The sequence below is a fragment of the Choloepus didactylus genome, chromosome 16, assembly GCF_015220235.1.
Source record: "Choloepus didactylus isolate mChoDid1 chromosome 16, mChoDid1.pri, whole genome shotgun sequence".
Classification (NCBI taxonomy): Eukaryota; Metazoa; Chordata; class Mammalia; order Pilosa; family Megalonychidae; genus Choloepus; species Choloepus didactylus.
Genome location: NC_051322.1, coordinates 53,184,570 through 53,198,827, shown reverse-complemented (window position 1 = coordinate 53,198,827; position 14,258 = coordinate 53,184,570). Strand labels below are relative to the sequence as shown.

Sequence of the window (14,258 nt, the reverse complement as noted above, 5' to 3'; positions counted from 1 at the left end):
ACAGCTTAAGTGTATGGTCTAGAGGCAAGAGTAAATGGAGTGGAAAAGTAAAGGTTGGCTTAGAAGGTTTAATACTTATAATCTGGCAGCCTATTGCACTTTCCTTAGGAGATACAGATGGGCAGGGTAGGTGTGGTTAAAAAGTGAAGCAGTTCATGAATACTCAGCCATGAAATGGAAAATCAAAATGAACTGTAATCCTTTTGGTCTATTAATATTCAAAAATTAATACCTTCCTTCCTTTGAGAAGCATTCTGAACATTGACTGACAAAAGAAAACAGTTTGGGAAGAGGAACATGTTCAAGAAAGGCATTTAAACAGGATTTGAATGACATGTGGTTTGCTTAACTCAAGGTAGTAGTCCACTAATTAAAATATGCTTCCCATCCAAATGTGTCTTCTCATTTAGGTTCCTTTGGAAAAAATTTCCAAAATGCGTTACAACTTTTCATATGGGTGACACATGGTCCTATTTTCCAAAGACTTTGATTTAATATTTGGATGCAGTGGTATTTGACTTTGTTAGTATAGACTATTTTAACTTAAAAAGAAAATACCTTAATTTGTTTATGCATAAGCCTATTAAAAATCGTTTCTAGGGGCTCTTGTTATGTTTATTCTCTAGAACATAACCTATCTTTGAAGTGGTATATTAGTCTTCAAAAAGTCATTCCCAAGCTGAATAATTAAACTCTGCAAACAAAAGCTCTTCTTAGAGGACGTTCCACATATAAAGCTTTGCACATAATGCTTTGATTCAAATAATATTCTTATAAAACTTTGTTATTGTTTGAGGTCTATATTCAGAGTGGCAGTTTTTGTTTGCAATGATTATTCCATCCTGAAACAATTTCTCCCTTGCCCAATTAAACTAGAATTAGGAGCACATTTATATCTGATGAGACTTAAAGTTCTCAACCTCTTGATTTAGAAATGAAGACCTTTAGTGGTTGAGTTCATTATGTCTCTGCATAGAAAGCTCAAAAGAAAACAGAATCAATTTCCTTATGTTTTTCTGGAAGAGGAAGGTTGCTTTTGTTGCTTTGATCTTAGTATGTTGTGTATTTTTTATTGGCTGTTGACTATAAAAAGCCATAGCTTCATCTGGTTTTTTGGATATATTCTTATATCGTAAATCACATAATACCTTCAATCTAAATTGAAATGCCCGTATCCAAAATATCAGTTCAAAATTGATTTATCATCATAGTGGATAGAAAGATTTCTAGGTTGTTTGAAGATTATCCAGTGGTTTGATTAATATGCCATAGATTGTTAACAATATAGCCATACACTTTAGACAATAAATTCCTGGAAATAGATGTACATTCATGCTATTTTAGATCCCTCTTCCTACCATTGCAAGAGGCTGTTTTAGCTAATGTAACAGCTGGCTAGGTTATTGCTTCTACAATATAATCCGAAATGCAACAGCAGCTCTATTCCAAACATTTAGAGCAACTCAGATTGTTTATATGTCTCCTTTTGGTGATTCTCCTATACTGTTGTGCCAATTGGTGTCATACTATTTGGTAAAAAAAAAATCTTCATTAAATCAAGACAACCACACTTAGATCAATTTCTTGCGCACAGAGAATGATAGCAAAATTAAAATTGCTAACTTGAGGCCATCATCATCAAGTAAATACACAGTTCTAGAAAATGAATGCAAATTACAAAAATGGTGTTGTGTAATTAAACATCAAGTAGTCCAAGTAATAAAAATCATAGATTAACTGTCTCTCAGTTCTGGTCAGATTCTTTAAGTACTGTCTCACGACTTGAGCATTGGTTCTTTCATCTGAAGAGTGTCTGTCCTTGAAGTTTGGAAATTTCAGCTCTTTCGGAGCACCAATCAGTTGTAAAAAGTAATTGGTATCTTCTTCCAAAGTTTCAAATTTCCCTACAAAATCATAATTGATCAAACATGGATAGCAGAGTTTGCTGACCTTTTCCCAGTGAATGTCCATTCCTACTGGACGGTGGGAATCCAGCAAATAATAGATGAACTCTTTGAATTTGACTCCGGATCCATTATTTAATTCTTCACAGGCATTTGGCCGATATTTCTTTATAATTGCCTTTCCAAATACTGGATGGTAGTAACTATTGGGGTGTTCAAATTTGTCCCTAAATGCTGACACTAATCTTTCCATAGGATCACGAACAAACACAGCTTTGGTGTACGTATTTAAACGAGTGTATATCCCCTTTAAGTCAAAGCTATCTAGTGTTTTCAGATGCTTCCCATAGTGGACAGCATCATGGGAGATGTTGTATGCAGAGGAAGCCAATCCATTTAGTACCATCAGGATTCTTTTCCAGTTGGAACAGCCAGCTTTTGGTACCTCACAATATAAGATTTTGTGTTTATCTTCTACATAGATTCTGGATACCATATGAAAAGATTGAAGACGATTCGCCCCACCATATTTTCTGCAAAACTCCTGAAGGAAAGACCTGCGTTTTTCTTGGGTTGCATCAGTTTTCTTCCATTTGTTGTCTTTGAGTAAACTTTTGTTTAAAGGGTGAATGTCCAATGGCCAACTCATTTCGCTGAACTTCTTGAAAAGGGTCTTCGTTCCTTGATGTTGTTCAATCAACTTAGTTGTCAGTGACCCTGTAGTCTTACTCAAAGCCTCGTCCTCTCCTTGTGAGTGGCTGGTTTTAGTTAACACCCCAGCAGGACTCTTAGAGTTGACTAGAAGTCTTTCCTTTTTTTCCTTTGGATCCTCAGACATGTGGAACCTAGGATTCTGTTAAAATAGAGGAAAAATATTTCAAGCATTATCATAAATAGGGGTGTACTAGGGAAGGAACTTAACATATTTGTTTTACAATACTATCGAGGAGAGCATGTTTCATATAACTATTGCCAGAACAGTTTAGCAATTCATGCAGAAAATATATTTTGTAGTAAGTTTTGTAACTCTGTAGAATGTAGCTCAGTCATTCTGTAGGTCAGTGTTTCCTGAGCCATTAAGGAGTATGATATATTCAACTAGTAATTTTGTTAGTGCATCTGAATCTAAATATGCAATGTAGCTACCTTTGGATTGAGTTTTTTGTTGTATTTCGTGGCATTCTGAAATGTATGAAACAGTTCAGTATCATGAATTACAACTTAAAATTGTAGCAAGGCTAATCATAAAATTCTGATGAACATTTCAGTTTTCTAAGCATTATAGAAAGTGGTGTATTTTCCCCTTGAAAATATTTTGTTTTTCTAATTTCATTTATCGCCACAATTTAAGCCCTATAACTATAATATCGTACAATTTCATTCATGTATGAAACCTTCCATCATTCCCAAGTAAGGAATGATTAGGGGATCTAGAAAATCTACTTGATGTCCTACTATGTAGAATTGTATCAAAAGTAAAGTGAGAATTTGGTTCTCTTGCCAGAGGGATGAATTAGTCCCTCTACCAGGCATTCTTCATCTGCAACTCTTGCAGTGATTGTATAAAGTCAGACATAAAAGATGGGATTTACAGGCAGTATCCTTTGGTAGGGACAAAAATTATAAGGACTTTTGTGAACTAAGGAGCCTTTGGAGGACTCTTAGCAGAGAAGTGACATGATCTGACTCAGATTTGAAAAGGATGATTGTGGAGAAGACTGGACTGAAAATATACATGTAGGGTCCTCAGCATATTTTTGGACAAATTAATGAATAAATGCTGTGGGAGTAATGCCTGGGGCCACCAGCCTAGAGATGGGGTGAATAGTGGAGAAAACTTCCTAGAGGATATATATAATTTTTTGACCATTGTATCACTGGTGTCTAGAATGTTCTAGGTTAGGATATAGGGTAGAATCAAGAATTTACCAAGGAATTTCCTAATGACTAGTTTGCCTAGGGAGACAGCCGCATCATTCCTTATAAATTAGACTTCATTCTCTTGGGTTTTTTTGTTTGTTTGTTTGTTTGTTTTTTGGTTTTAGTTCTAGTCAGTTTCCTCAACTCTATTCTAATCAATATAATGGCAAAAGGTTCATTCTCTAAATTAATGACACCCCATGAGGCCTGGTTTTGGCAGTTACCATTCTTCTCCTAACTATCGCCATCTCACCATCATGCTCACTTTATAAAAATCTTTATTAGGATGTGGCTAATGCTCCCTCTTTCCCCCTCTTACCTAACTATACCCCTTGCAGTCACAGCAAAGGCTTTCCATCACTGAGGGGCTTAGACAACAGAAAACAAAGCTAATGGCATTTTAAATCTGAGGCTGTTCTTCCCAAATTATTTTTCTTGGAGCAAAATAAATAATTTTGATGTCCAGTGGTCTTATACCAATGAATACCAATGGATTGCCACCATTATCCTCATAATGATAATAGCAATAATAAAAGAACAATAATTTAAAAGAGCAAACTCTTAGGTTTCTATTTTCCTATGGGATACTGCATTCTGATTGTCCCCAAAGCAAACAAATATACAGGTGAACCTACCCTGTTCCCTTTGCCAATGGTTCCTCCTGTGCTCTTTTTTATTTCTGAAATGATTCAGTTACTTTCTGGCTGCCCAGTCACAAAATCTGAGAGATGCTTTTAACAGTCAGCAAGTAAATTGGTTATTTTACCTCTCTCACTGTCTCTTTCTTTTATCTTTTCCTTTTTATTACCTCTTAATTGCATCTTCTTCAGTATTCTCCTGATTAGTCTTCCCGAAAATATTACTAAATTCCCCCAAATGTTTCATTTTTCATCTCTTAAAATTTTGGACTGGCTCCACCACATATAAAACAAACGCTAAATTCCCTAGCTGCTGTTTGCAGCCCCTCTTTCATTTGGGTCTTTTCTCTCTGTGTTTCTGTTCTGTCCTGACTCCTTCCTCCACTTGCTTTCTTCCTGGGATCTCTGCACCCACCACCCATCCTCTCCCCCTTTTGGGGGACTTTCCAAATCTTCTAGGCTGATATAAAATCTGCCTTCTCCAGGAAAACCACTCCAGCAAATGATCCTGCTCTCCTCTAAATGACTTCAGCATTTAATTTTAACACCTATGAGGAAAGTAATTTTAAGTTATTTTATTTTTCATTGGATACATTCTTTTATTCCCAGCTAAATTGTAAGCTATGGAAAAAACTATAATTTTCCATGTATATCTTCAAATAGTGGGTATTATTGCAAAGTTTGCTGAAATATATATAACTACTGTTGAAAAAATAAGTCTCCAAGGAAGTCTAATGAAAAAAAATGTGTGGAATATGCATTAACTCTGCATTAAATTTGAAAGCCGTGTTCTTATTTTTCAAGGCCTCTATATCAAATACACTTCTTCTGAGAAGTCTTCTCTGAACCTTAGTATTTCAATTAATTGCCTCTCTCCTCTGCCCCTCAGAGTTGTGGAGAGCTTGCTACACATCATGTGCTGTGCTAGACTGCAGGGATAGTGATAAATACAACAAACAAATCCTTGCCTACATGGACCTGAAATAGGAAAGAAATATATTAAACAAATAATTACAGTATTAGTCAATCCATTACAAGGGCTCTAGCAGTGTGTTCTCAGAGGCTGGGAGAGCAGAAATGGCAATGCAAGTTACTAGGACGAGTCTGAGATAGTTTGTTAAGTCACCTGTTTAACACTTTTTATTTTACTCTAGTTAGTTATGATGGTTATTTAGGTGACTATCTTCCCAATTTATTATAAATTTAATAAAGGTCAGTGTGAAGTCTTATAAATCTATATAACCCCAACTAGCATCTAGCACAGAATCTTGAATAAATACATAATTTTTAATTTAATTGAATTTAAGAGCAATATCATTTTTCTTCTGCCCCCTTTCAGGCAACTAGCTCACACTGATATTATGCTGTTGATAAGTGTACTTAAGCTCCACTATCGTGGGGCTGACAGAAATTATATAACATGAGGACTTTGATTATTCATTCATTCCAAACACATGCATTGAACTGCTACAATATTCTATTGCAGGACTTAAGTAAACAACAATGAAAGAGACAAAAATCTGTGGCCCTTTGAAGAGGTCCAAGTTTATTGGGACTGTTAAAAATAAGCAATTATGAAACAGTGCAATAATTGCCATAAGGAATGATGCATCGAGTATTTAGGGAGCAGAGAAAGGAGTCCTCAATTGTATTCTGATGCGATTTTCGGGAGCAAATTTCATAAAGGAGGTGCTGCCTGAGATGCATCTGGGAGGACGACTGGGAGGTTGATGGTGGACAAGGCAGGGCTCAGAAGGGCTGTACATGCTGATGCGGAGCATTCACCGAGGGCCTGGATTCAGGTGAGAGGGAGAGGGAGGCTAGGCTGGGAGTCGTTCCAGGAGAGCCTTGTACTCATACTACAGAGCCTGGACTTCAGCACCTCGTTAATGGGGATTCTCAACTAGGCAGTGACAGATTCCTAGAATGAACATTCCATGAGGAATTATTAGGAAAGGAAATAAAACAATGGGGTAAGAATGAAGCAAGTGAGAATAACGAGAAAAATTGAGGAAACTGATCATACTGGAAGAGTGTGGGAGAAGGAGGTGTGAGGAAGGACTCCCCACTTCCTAGTGAGAGGAAATGGGAGCAGTGGGTATCATGGGAAGCTGTGGGGTAGTTGTGGGTATTTGTTGTCTTCTATTTCAGATCTCTTGAGTTTGAAGGGCCTTGGAGAGATCTGAATGCAGGTAGCAGGGCTCCAAAGCTGGGTCCACAGATTTGGGAGTCGTCGGCTGGTGGAGGAGTTAGCTGAATGTCCGGGCCTTGGTGGCATTGCTTAGGGGGAGCAGGAGCAAGTATCATATCTGCCATTTATGGGGCACTGGCAGGTGCCAGACCCATAACACACACTCCCAGAAGTTGCCATCATGACCTTTCAGTTCCATCTTACAGATGAAGAAACAGAGTCTCAAAAATATTAAGTAATTTGCTTAAGGCCCACAGCTTAAATATAAGGGACGATTCATGAGCTCATTTTTTAGTTTTTGTTTTCCCTGAGCTCACGGAATTTCTTTTTCTTGTTGCACCTTGCAGAGAAGAGAGGGGAGCCAGGATGGCATCTGGGGGACACTACCACTTGGAAACGGTAAGTAGAGAAAAGGTGGCCTGAGAATGGGACTGTAAACCACTGGTTTGCTGTGCTATTAAGTATTTTTCCATTTTGGTTTGAGTACTTTAAGGGGTCAGGGAATCTGCCTCTTCCTGGAACAAGATAAGCCAGGCACTTTTCTGATTCCAGACCGTAGAAGAGGTGCATTAGCAAGAAGTGTGGCTCATGTTGAATCTCCAGAAGCCTGTTGACAAGATTCAGAATCCAAAGAGATGAGACTGTAACAGCTCCTCCATTGGAGGCTGCATGGCCTGATTTGGATCCAACTCAAGTTTAGGAATGAGTTTGAATTTCTTGTTTCTCCCGAAAGGATGGGTGCCTCATGGAAGGCAAGTGGGTGAGAGCACAGCCTGCTTGGGGGTAGTCCTGGCTCTGCCACCCCTTGGTTCAGTGTCTATGGGAAGCTTCTTAGCCTTGCTGGGACTCAGGTACTTTGCTGAAAAGTCAGCCCAATAGTAGTAAACACCCTTGAGGGGGGTGAGGATTAAATGAGTTAATATAATTAAAAGGCTTATGAAAGGGTGTGACCACGTTCAGGAACAATTCATTACTTTTGAACTGAAAAATAGCCTCTCACTTGCTTTTATAAAATGGGAATGTTGCACTTTATGGTAAATATATGAGCCATTGCTGAAGTGTCTTTAATGCTGATTACAAATTTGTGCCAGTGGTTCCATTTTGAAAACATCCTCAGTATTGTAGACTGTCTGTGTGGGCACATTGGTGGATGATTAGACAAATTTGATGATGATAATAATAATGGTGATTAGATGGTGATTTTTTCCCCTTCATTTCATTTAGCTTTGACAGTTTTCTGATTTAATTTCATACTGCAAGTAATGTATCTTTGTGATACATCTTGAATCTGGGTTTGAGTACAGATACATTTCTTCATACTCCCATGAAGACCTAGTTTTCTTAGTTATTAATATGAGCAATGATGGGAAAGTGGAGGGACACATGAGAGTCAGTGCTTTCTAGGAAGTAAGTCAGGGCTTCTCTGCCTGGTCTCTCTGTACTTCTGAAATCTTAATTCAGGGGCTTCAGACACTGACTGAACTCTCAGAGCCAATGTAGGACAGGTGTCCCAGAGTTATCCCACCAAACCCCATCAGACTTGAGTTGAAGCCTTCTCTGGGTGGGTTCTGGCAACCGCAGCCCCTCTCACAGGCGGGCAGGGCAGACTGCCTCAGGCAGAGAAGACAAGTGCTGGCAATCAACTGGCTAGAGTGCAAGGAAATGGGGAATCAGGGAAGGCACAACCAGCATTGTTAGAGAGTCAATTAATGATATGGATTCTCTGTTTTCTCATATTTAAAGTGGAATTCCTACCAGCTATTTTTAGATATAACTGCTTAAAAATGGGAGTGATGATAGCATTTGGCTGGGATACGAGATCCTAAACAGCCATATTCTGCCTTATTACAATCACTCTAGCTTTGGAAGTGTCCGGGGTGTATGTTTGTGTAAACATACATAACATAAGGCTAAGAAAAGGAACACCTTATAACCAGACAGAATCCTAGTCTTATTGAGCTGAGCTACACTACATGGATTTGCAAGAAGTCTCTTGCCCAGAAAAGGCAGATGTAAGACCCTGCACCAACTTTGGATAAGTCCTCTTTGGACCCTTTTATTCAGGCCTATGTTAAAATCTTAGCTCTCTGAATCTGATACTCTAATGGAAAAGATGAGTCCTTTAGAGAATTAATGAGATAAATGCAGTTATAGTGTACCTAGTACAATATAGTAGGTTTACCCAAAATGCTAATTCTGCCTTGTCTCATGTCGTCTCTGATTTTCCCACATAGATGTATCTTCCATAGTGCCTGCCTTTCCAACTTCAGACTGAAATGGCCATGGCAGCAGGCCCTGTTCATGGAAGGAGTGATAGGGGTGGACATCGATTCAATTAGCAATGGGCAACTGATCTAAGAGCAGCTTATCTGTAGGCCAGATGGCAGCCAAAGAGGTGGCTTGGAGCAAAAGACTTGCCCCGGTGAGTGGACAGTAACAAGCTAAGTCAGTCAGTTGCACTGTCCTCCTTCTGGGCTCTAGACTGGAAAGTATGGAGAAGCTTGGTCAGTTATTAGTAAGAAAGAAAAAGAAGAAAAAAAAAAAAAAAGAAGCAGTTACAAAGAGAAGCAGAGCCCAAGAGAATAGCTGAGTCAAGATAATGGTGAAGCTGAGGATTTTAGCATGGGGTGAAAGCCCAATCTCAAGAAGCAGTATATACCCAAGGGCCTCTTTCTTCCTCCATTCATTGCCTACAAGTCCAAAGCTACTTGAGCCTGGTAGCAGCATTGCCAACTGTTGAGAGCAGCAGTGACACTAGCAGGAATACTTTCCATTTGTCTCATTTGATTAAGCATCTGCCAACTCCAGATCAGATTTGCCTGCATCAGCATCCTTAAGTGACACACACCCCACTCTGGCTTATGTTTGCATATTTGACAGCTCAGCTCTACTCCAGACAGCCTCCCCCAAACTTGGCCAACTCCCTTAGCTTAGAAAAGGCAACTTGCTTTTGGGTGCTGAGCTACCTGGGTGCTGAGCTAGGAAGAGGATGTTGCCTGTGGCACCAGATCATCCCATTGGGATCCTGAAGCTATGCTGAGAAGGGTTTATTATCAGGATTTCAGTCTGACAAAGAATGCAAAGGAAGAATGTAAGATGCAAAAGGGGGTGAGGGTGAGTTCTTCTATGAGGGGGTCAGCACGAATAGAGCTCTGTTGAAACAAAGGAATGATCAAATGGGCCAAAACTCTCCAGGAAGAGGTGCAAGTCCTATTTATTTGTGCATTAAGATCAATTTTATTTTAAGAATATTATTTTATAAATGCTACACTTAGAAAATTTGGGGATGTTTCCAAAATGGGTTGTATCCCCTAAAGATGATTGTATTTGAATCTAGATCTCAGTGAAATTATTACCAAGATGCATCCAGGGCTATGATCTCTCCAGGTATGAGCTGCACTAGTCCTGTCTCTCAGGTGAGAGTTTTCAGTGTCTGGACATCCTGTGGTACAGGAGCCAGTACAGGATGAGCTCCTACTGGACATAGAGGACCACAGAGATGCCAGCCACCTGTGGCCAAGCCTGGCTAAGGGACAGAAGGAAGGGAGCATGTGGGCATTCCAACTCTATCTGCTATTTTCTTTAGGGCAGGTGTGGGGGCTGGTGTTGAAATTCAATCACAATTCTCATTTATCTTGATTATCTTGAGACACAGAGGGCTAGGATTCTCAATCTGTTTATGGAGGCACAGATATAAAAAATCAGGCAAACATGATTCTCTAAAGATCCTTCAGATACTGTATCATCACTCCTCTTCCCTTACTACAATTCTATCATCCCCTCCTTGGAAGGAACAAATGCTTCTTTGCATACCTTATTCAGAAATGATAATATCACAGGTTAACTCCATCTATTCCCCACACAAGGGAAAATGGATTGTCCTCAGCAGGGGGAAGGCAATTTCAGACTCCATGCAGGGGATTTTCCTAAGGTCCTGTGATGGTAGGTCTAGAAATTGTGTTATGGAAGTGTATGGAATTGAGCACTGTTCACCTATGAGATCCAAAGAAAAGTCTTGCACTTCTGAATCAGTTTGCAGACTAGTGGGAAGATCCTCTTGCTTCATCTGTTGTTCATGACTTATATATTAAGAGTCACTGTTCCAGAGCCTGGCATCTCCAGAGCTGTGAGGGATTGTGCTGGTTTGAATCTATTATGTACCCCAAAAAGCCATGTTCTTTTAATCTAGTCTTGTGGAGGCAGACTTATTGTGGGAGGGATCTTTTGCTTATGTTGTTTCCATGGAGATGTGAGCCACCCAATTGTGGGTGGGACCTTTTGATTAGATTATTTCCATGGAGATGTGATCCCACCCATTCAAGGTGGTCTTAGTTAGTTTATTGGAGTCCTTAAGAGGCTCGGGGAGAGAGAGACAGTTCAGAGCTGACACAGACTGAGATGCTTACAGAGAAAATATCCAGCAACAATTTGGCGACAGCTGTTGAAACCAGAACCAGGAGAGAAGCTAAAAGATGAAATCCAAAGTTTGCCCCAGAGAAGCTAAGAGAGGACCCCCAGACACTTAGAGAGAAATGCCTGGGTGAAAAAAGCAAGGACACACAGGAGCTGAGAGAGAGAAGCTAAGACAAGCCCAGAGGCATTTTGGAGAAAGCAATGGAAACCGGAAGCTAACCCCTGGAGAGGCCCAGCAGACTCCAGCCATGTGCCTTCTCATGTAACAGAGGAACCCCAAATAGCATCAGCCTTTCTTCAGTGAAGGTATCATCCTATTGATGCTTTAATTAGGACATTTTCATGGCCTTAGAACTATAAATTTGTGAACTAATAAACCCCTATTGTAAAAGCCAATCCATTTCTGGTATTTTGCATTTTGGCAGCTTTAGTAAACTGGAACAGGGGTGTATTTACATCAATTGGCAGAGAAGGTCTGTTTGTCTGTCTTGACCCCTGCCAGGATTCCATTCTCCTTTACATAAAGGAAAGCATCTGGACCAAGGCTATAGGAAGATGATGTCTGATGAGAGTGGGTTTTGGATGAATATCTACTGAGTGCTTCAGATGGTCCAGGTGCTCCACAACATAATTGAATTTAATGCTCAAACCAACTCTGAGAGGTAGTGATTATCATATCTCCATTCACCTTGCTCAGTGTCTTACAAGTGGCAACTGCTAGAGAAGAGATGAGAATTCTGCTTACTGAGCTCCAAATTCTTGTGCCTCTCACTGTATAGCACACCCTGCCCCCCTCATCCCCAGGGCTCTCAGTGTCATCACCATCTTCTCCTGTTTGCTAAAGCTGCTGTTATGCAAAATGCCAGAAATGGATTGGCTTTTATGAAGGGGATTTATTAGTTCACACATGTCCATAAAAGTGTCCACACTAAGACATCAACAAGAGATACCTTCACTGAAGGAAGGCCAGTGGTGTCCAGAACCCCTCTGTCAGTTGGGAAGGCATGTGACTAGTGTCTGCTGGTCTTTGCTCCCAGATCCTGGCTTCAAACTGACTCTCCAAAATGTCTCTGGGCTTCTGTCTCTCTTAGCTTCTCTCAGATCTCTGCTTGGTTCTCCTGGGGTGTTTCTCTCTAAGTATCTGGGTGTCGTCTCTTAGTTTCTCTGGGGCAAACTCTGGGCTTCATCTCTTAGCTTTGCATCTCCAAACGTCTTTCTGTCTGCATCTCCAGGCATCTCCAGGTGTCTGTGTTGGCTCTTAACTTCTCTACAAAATGTCTCTTTCAGCTTCTCTGAGCTTCTCCTCTCCATGAGCCCTCTTCAAGGACTCCAGTTATCTAATTAAGACCTACCTGAATGGGCAGGGTCTGTGCCTCCACAGAAATGAACTAATCGAAAGGTCTCACTTACAGTTGGATGGGTCACATCACTATGGAAACAACCCAATCAAATGTCCCATCCTAATCAAAAGACTACTAAATCTGCTCTCACAAGATTGTATTAAAGAACACGGCTTTTGTGGGGGACATAATAGATTCAAACCAGCACACCATCTGTAGGTAGAAGAGCATTTCCTTACTGCTAGAGCCAAGGGAATACCATGTTTTGTGCCAAGCCACCTTTGGGGTGGCCAGGTGTGCTTGCATCACCTCTGTTGGAGTAGCCAATAGACATCACCCAGCCTCTGGTTGTTTTACCTCTCCAATTTGAACTATGTATATTGGGGACTAAGAACTGATGCTCTACTGAGCTATCTCAAATACTTTATTTAGCATGATCAAGAAAGTACTGGGCACTTGCTCCTAGAAAACCATGGTATAAACTAGCCCCGCTTGGAGTTTGGATGTCTTGTTATGTAGCATAAACCATACATAGATCGTGATCATCTGTTCAGCCTTTATGCCAGCTTTGGAACAAAGCTTCACATCTTAGTGACCTCTTTATCTCCTCTTCTGACTCTACATTCCCATTAGAAACACATATATCCAGACTTGGTGTTACGGAATGATGACGTCTTCCCTCAGCCACTTTGGGCTGTTCAAGAAAACTTGTATTTTGGTGTTTCGGCATCTGCAAATCTGAGACATGTGGTACTTACGAGCTGTGTGCCTGGATCAGTGATGAAATGAGTAAGGTTGAAGGTGTCTTTCAACCCCTGATAAACTCCCAGTGACTGGAGAACGTGGTTCCCATGGCTTTTTATCACTGAGACACTAGCTCTATAAGGTCGTCTCCATGGTGATTGATACACTGAGGAAAACTGTCCACTTCCTGCCATGACTAAGGGGCCCAGGTAAGCAGGTGACCCTATTGCTCCATGGTGGCCTCCTCTAACTCCACAGACTGATCAGCAGGATTGCATTTCCTCCAGGCCCTGAGGTTAGAACTCATTTTTAGAGAAGTCGAGTTTCCATATTTGAGGTAGTAACTTATCAGGTGGATGGCCAGAAAGATAGAAGCAAACATTTTCATGTACTGTGTTTGTAGCTTTTCTGAAGCCATATGGTCCTCAGGTGATCATCTCCAAGGAAAATGGTGTCATTCTGCCCCACTAACCGTGCTATCTTACCTTCACGCCAGTGCCTTTTCTGTTCTGTGTCCACTTCAAGATATTTTCCAACCCCCAGCCCTGCACTATTCAACCTTGGGGATCTAGATTTGCACAGACTAATTTGCAAAAGAATCCCTGTTTGTGAAGAGCGCTCGTGAGACATATACTCCACAATAAGTGAGAATCGAGAGGGAGAATGCTGTAAAGACCAGACTTAGTAGGCTTTTATCCTTGTTCATGCTTTTACTTGCAATTGTCAGTTGGCTTTAAATCAAAGTTCTCATACCAAATCTGGATCCTACCTCCTTCTGGAATCAGATGCCTGGCTAGCTTAGAACTTGGGGCAGTTGACTCAATCTCTGACCATAAAATAGAGATAATGATGCTTACCTAATGAGGCTGTGAAAAATTAAATGGAGTAAGTACATAATGGCTGACATGTAGAATATACCCATTAAATGTGGCTTTTAGTCACAACTTTCATATTTCTGCCAAGAGTATCACTTTCTGTAATAACCCTTGGGAACCTATTCTTTTTTTTTTTTTATTTAGCAAACTTTTATTGAAGCATAAATTGTGGTATAGAAATGCATTTCATCTGGTTTAAGTCAAACACCATGAAGAGAGAAACTATTTTCCTT

General features: G+C 40.2%; 1 protein-coding gene across 2 annotated transcripts in view; it reads right to left on the bottom strand.

Moving 5' to 3' along the window:
* Nucleotides 1–1,657: 1,657 nt before the first annotated feature.
* The window catches only part of CHST9 (carbohydrate sulfotransferase 9), a 282,453-nt gene continuing 269,852 nt past the window's right edge, over nucleotides 1,658–14,258 (bottom strand). For both annotated transcript variants that reach the window (XM_037805589.1, XM_037805590.1), the window contains one exon: nucleotides 1,658–2,757. In XM_037805589.1, coding sequence (XP_037661517.1) covers nucleotides 1,675–2,757 — 1,083 coding nt within the window. In that variant the 3' untranslated portion in view covers nucleotides 1,658–1,674. The remainder of the gene's footprint in view (nucleotides 2,758–14,258) is intronic.